The sequence below is a fragment of the Micropterus dolomieu genome, linkage group LG23 (assembly GCF_021292245.1).
Source record: "Micropterus dolomieu isolate WLL.071019.BEF.003 ecotype Adirondacks linkage group LG23, ASM2129224v1, whole genome shotgun sequence".
In the NCBI taxonomy this organism is placed as follows: Eukaryota; Metazoa; Chordata; class Actinopteri; order Centrarchiformes; family Centrarchidae; genus Micropterus; species Micropterus dolomieu.
Window position 1 is genome coordinate 4,208,314 of NC_060172.1, and position 5,886 is coordinate 4,214,199.

The 5,886-nt window shown below is 45.9% G+C and overlaps 1 protein-coding gene across 2 annotated transcripts in view; it reads left to right on the forward strand.

The window, feature by feature from the left end:
* The window catches only part of LOC123963878 (platelet-derived growth factor receptor beta-like), a 34,220-nt gene extending 28,342 nt beyond the window's left edge, over positions 1 to 5,878 (forward strand). For both annotated transcript variants that reach the window (XM_046040969.1, XM_046040968.1), the window contains 5 exons: positions 1,120 to 1,219; positions 1,950 to 2,055; positions 3,699 to 3,816; positions 3,907 to 4,045; positions 5,501 to 5,878. In XM_046040969.1, coding sequence (XP_045896925.1) covers positions 1,120 to 1,219; positions 1,950 to 2,055; positions 3,699 to 3,816; positions 3,907 to 4,045; positions 5,501 to 5,627 — 590 coding nt within the window. In that variant the 3' untranslated portion in view covers positions 5,628 to 5,878. The remainder of the gene's footprint in view (positions 1 to 1,119; positions 1,220 to 1,949; positions 2,056 to 3,698; positions 3,817 to 3,906; positions 4,046 to 5,500) is intronic.
* The last annotated feature ends 8 nt before the right edge of the window (positions 5,879 to 5,886 follow it).

A 5,886-nucleotide genomic window follows, 5' to 3' on the forward strand; every position in this document is an offset into this window, starting at 1 on the left:
ACGTCTACACACACCAGTCTGTCCCGTATACGTCTACACACACCAGTCTGTCCGGTAAACGTCTTCACTCACCAGTCTGTCCGACACACACCAGTCTGTCCGGTATACGTCTACACACACCAGTCTGTCCGGTATATGTCTACACACACCAGTCTGTCCGGTATACGTCTACACACACGTGTCTGTCCGACACACACCAGTCTGTCCGGTATACGTCTACACACACCAGTCTGTCCGGTATACATCTACACACACCAGTCTGTCCGGTATACTTCTACACACACGTGTCTGTCCGGTATATGTCTACACACACCAGTCTGTCCGGTATACGTCTACACACACCAGTCTGTCCGGTATACTTCTACACACACGTGTCTGTCCGGTATATGTCTACACACACCAGTCTGTCCGGTATATGTCTACACACAACAGTCTGTCCGACACACACCAGTCTGTCCCGTATACGTCTACACACACCTGTCTGTCCGGTAAACGTCTACACACACCAGTCTGTCCCGTATACGTCTACACACACCAGTCTGTCCGGTAAACGTCTTCACTCACCAGTCTGTCCGACACACACCAGTCTGTCCGGTATACGTCTACACACACCAGTCTGTCCGGTATATGTCTACACACACCAGTCTGTCCGGTATACGTCTACACACACGTGTCTGTCCGACACACACCAGTCTGTCCGGTATACGTCTACACACACCAGTCTGTCCGGTATACATCTACACACACCAGTCTGTCCGGTATACTTCTACACACACGTGTCTGTCCGGTATATGTCTACACACACCAGTCTGTCCGGTATATGTCTACACACACCAGTCTGTCCGACACACACCCGTCTGTCCGGTATACGTCTACACACACCAGTCTGTCCGACACACACCCGTCTGTCCGGTATATGTCTACACACACCAGTCTGTCCGGTATACGTCTACACACACGTGTCTGTCCGACACACACCAGTCTGTCCCGTATATGTCTACACACACCAGTCTGTCCCGTATATGTCTACACACACCAGTCTGTCCCGTATATGTCTACACACCCCAGTACACCCAGTATACGTCTACACACACCAGTATTTTGTGTGTTTTGTCCCAGGTGACAGCCCTTACCCCGACCTCCCCATGACGCACGAGTTTTACTCTGCTCTGAAGAAAGGATACAGGATGAGCCAACCTGACCGCGCTCCTGACAACATGTACGACATATATTACACACCTTTTACACATTTGACCCTTTTTAAACACCTTTAACATGTTTCACACATGGAACACACATGATTTACCGACTTTTTAAACACGCTTTATATGCTTTGACACATTTTACAGATTTCTGCATGTGCTACACATATTTCACACTTTTACATATTTAACACACAATTTTCACAGATTGTATTTACTTTTACACATTTTACACATGTTTTAGTTACTGTTAAGTTGTGTTTTACAAATGTTATTAATGTTTAGCACATTTTCCAGACTTTAAACAGCTTTCACAAATTTTACATGTTTTACACACCATTAACATGTAGTACACATGTTCCATACACTTTCACACATGGAACACACATGTTTTACACATGTGATCTCCAGCTGCACGCAGGTGAATGTATATGGAAGTCTCTCTGATATCTTCACTATCTTGTTTCTTTTTTAAATGTCGACATTTGTCCAGGTCTCCATTTCGAAAACACCTCCTGGCAAAAGTTGAATCAATCAATAAGCTTGCTTGGTTCGAGTAGTCTATATTTTATAGGTGTGCACGTTGGCTCCTCTGTGAGTCTCTATGGCCTAAAATTACCCATAACACCCCTCTCTGCGTTGGTCCGCTGAGACTTCCAAATGTATCCTCAGGGAGCACATTTCCAGTCTTTTAATGTCTGATATCAGACTGCGGCTCCTCTCTGAGAGTTTGTGTTCTATCTTCAGTTTTGATCTGATGAAACTGTGCTGGGAGAAGAAACCTCAGTCCAGACCTTCTTTCTCCTCATTGGTCGTCTCCATGGGCAACATGTTGAGTGAAGACTACAAAAAGGTACCTCTTCACTTCTTTATTATTAATCCAGCTTGAGTCTCTGTGAGAGAACACAACGATCTAAAACTCACAATAATAAGCTCGATTACATGAAGTCAGACCTGTTACTGATCACTGCTTCCTAACCTGTTTATATTTTAAATTTAAAGACATCTTTTTATGATGCCCATGTCTAAAATGCACATAGTGCATGTGTTATACTGTGCATATAGCAATGTATATTTACAGTTACTCTAAATGGTTATTGGTTGCTTTAAGTAAAGTAATGCAGTTCCTGAGGAATAGGCAGATATAAGACATTAGAAGCTGGCTGTAAGTCATTATATGTGGTCGTTGTTTTCTTTAAGTAAGGTGAAAAAATCAGCGTTTCTACCTGTCCTCTGAGTCTCTACCTGTACTCTTTATATCTACCTGTCCTCTGAGTCCCTACCTGTCCTCTGAGTCCCTACCTGTACTCTTTATATCCCTACCTGTCCTCTGAGTCTCTACCTGTCCTCTGAGTCCCTACCTGTCCTCTGAGTCTCTACCTGTCCTCTGAGTCCCTACCTGTCCTCTGAGTCTCTACCTGTACTCTGAGTCTCTACCTGTCCTCTGAGTCCCTACCTGTACTCTTTATATCTACCTGTCCTCTGAGTCCCTACCTGTCCTCTGAGTCTCTACCTGTACTCTTTATCTCTACCTGTCCTCTGAGTCTCTACCTGTACTCTTTATATCTACCTGTCCTCTGAGTCCCTACCTGTCCTCTGAGTCTCTACCTGTACTCTTTATCTCTACCTGTCCTCTGAGTCTCTACCTGTCCTCTGAGTCCCTACCTGTCCTCTGAGTCCCTACCTGTCCTCTGAGTCTCTACCTTCCTCTATATCTCTACCTGTCCTCTGAGTCCCTAACTGTCCTCTGAGTCTCTACCTGCTCTCTTATCCCCTACCTGTCCTCTGAGTCTCTACCTGCTCTCTTAGTCCCTACCTGTCCTCTGAGTCCCTACCTGTCCTCTGAGTCTCTACCTGCTCTCTGAGTCCCTACCTGTCCTCTGAGTCTCTACCTGCTCTCTTATCCCCTACCTGTCCTCTGAGTCTCTACCTGTCCTCTGAGTCCCTACCTGTCCTCTGAGTCTCTACCTGCTCTCTTATCCCCTACCTGTCCTCTGAGTCCCTACCTGTCCTCTGAGTCTCTACCTGTCCTCTGTCTCTACCTGGTCTCTGAGGCCCTACCTGTCCTCTCAGTCTCTACCTGCTCTCTTATCCCCTACCTGTCCTCTGAGTCTCTACCTGTCCTCTGAGTCCCTACCTGTCCTCTGAGTCTCTACCTGCTCTCTGAGTCCCTACCTGTCCTCTGGGTCTCTACATGTCCTCTGAGTCCCTACCTGTCCTCTGAGTCTCTACCTGCTCTCTTATCCCCTACCTGTCCTCTGAGTCTCTACCTGTCCTCTGAGTCTCTACCTGTCCTCTGAGTCTCTACCTGCTCTCTTATCCCCTACCTGTCCTCTGAGTCTCTACCTGTCCTCTGAGTCTCTACCTGTCCTCTGAGTCCCTACCTGTCCTCTGAGTCCCTACCTGTCCTCTGTCACACTGGCAGCAGAGTCTCATTAGAACCAAACCTACGTTCTAACTGGGACTGTGTCAGTTATGGTTGTCATTGTGTTTCAGCGTTACCTGCAGGTTACTGAGAACTTCCTGAAAGGTGAAAATCCGGCGTTTGTTCGATGCAGACTGAGTCCGTCCACAGCTGCTGGAGATCAGGCTGACGAAGAGCCCGACAGAAACGGTGAGACTCGCTAACATTTACACAGAAGATCAATACAGGAGCTGAACTCACCAGGTCTTCTGTTCAACACCCCCACTGCTGTGTTTACAGACAGCCCCGCCCCCCAGGTGAACGTTCCCCTGCTGGAGGCGGAGTCGAAGGAGGAAGGCCCCTCCCGCGGCACTTACATCATTCCCATCCATGACATCACCATAGAAACCAGCAGCGGCGCTGCGCTGGACGCAGTCAGGTACGAACATCCAAGAGTTTCCTTGATAACATTTTAACTCAACAAATATCCATCGTTCATCATCCAAAACTCATCTTGAGAGGACCGCGGGGGGCCGGAGCTGATCCCAGCTGACTCAAGAGGCGGGTCACGCCTGGACAGGTATTAGAGCTACCTGGTAACCTGCTTAACTGAAGGACAAGCTGCTGCAGCTGCTGATAAACCATAATCATGAAATGAACAGCATCAAACACATCTGGATCAGTAACCTGGATTTCAAACCATTTAAAGACACTCACACTGCCACCTGCTGGTGGGGAGAAGAAACAGCTTCACTAAAACAACGGCTAAATTAAAATCAGTGCTGACAGGAACAGCTGTGCACACAATTACTGAGGTTAAACTTCCAGCTGTATTAAGTTACATGTAATAATGGAAACGTGAGGAGGTGGTCGGGTTAGAAGCCGGACTTTCAGTCAGGAGTTTGTTTCCCGTGTGAAACAAAAACTTAACAGTGATTCTTTTTAGTTAAGTTACGTAGTTAATTTAACCCAAGACAATAGTTTGGGTTAAAATAACTTTATTACTTACAAGACTTAAACTACGTAAGTTTGGTTATGCCACTTATGTAACTTACATGATATCACTGAAAGGAACACATGTGGATTTTTTGTTTCACACTGGAAACGAACACCAGTCTCCTGGGTAAATGTCCAGTTTCGGTCCCACCTGTCATCCCAAACTCCTACGGTCATTCATAGAGGTACTTTTAGAGTTGAACTGTTGGCGCTTTTTGACCAAAAGTACCAGGAACTTTTAAGTCCCTAGATCTCTTTTCAAGGAACTAAAAGGTTCCTTCAGTCCTTTTTCCTTCAACTTTTTGTGTGGGAGTTAAATGAAGAGACACGCGATAAAGTTTGTTGCACATTTAATAACAAACTGGATAAAACCATCAAGTTCTTAAAATAACTACAGCTCAGAGAAAGAAACACAAAAAGAAAATGGCGACAGTTTGGAAAGTTATTACAACATTTCCAGCAACAAGAGCTGTATGTATAGGTAATGGTTGTGATAATGGTTTTATTTATATAGCGCTTTTCATAAAGAGCAGGTCTAGACCGTACTCTGTGATGATATTTACAGAAGCCCAACAGTTCCCACCAAGAGCAAGCACTAGGAGACAGAGGCAGAAACCTCGAGCAGAACCATGGCTCAGGGTGGGCGGCCGTAATGGTGCCATGTGTGTTGGTACCAGACGCTGGCAGGCGAGACAAAGCGTAGGTGTTTGACATTCTGGGAAAGAGAACGACCTGTTTTATTTGAGATTCTTGTGATCAAAGAGTGAACCTGAAGACGACTCAGTTGGTTTCTCTGAACAGTTATGATAGAGCAAGGACGTTTTCCAGACAAACGAATAATCAGAAACAAATGACTTTCTATGATGATGATGATGATGATGGCTTCTCTCCTCTGCAGCCCTTTACTGTCAGAGTCTTTGGACACACCAGGAGCACAGGAAGTGACATCATCCGAGGACAGACAGGAAGCTGAGGAGCCTCCTCAGATATCCTGCAGACCTGAGGAAGAGGGGAACTTCCTGTGAATGGTTCTCCTGCCAGGCGCAGCAGAGGGCTGGATAACACTGATAAAACATGACATCATCAACAGGTTCTGCTCAGCAAGGCAGGCACTGAGGGTTTTTTTTACCCAAATGCCTGACTACAAGGCTGTGGAAGGAAACTTGCTTTAAAGCTATGAGAAGCCGCTTAGGCCAAAATAGAATACTTTGCACGCTCATACATACAGACATACTATCATGTGTATGTATGTTTGTGTGTGTGTGTGTGTGTGTGTGTGTGTGG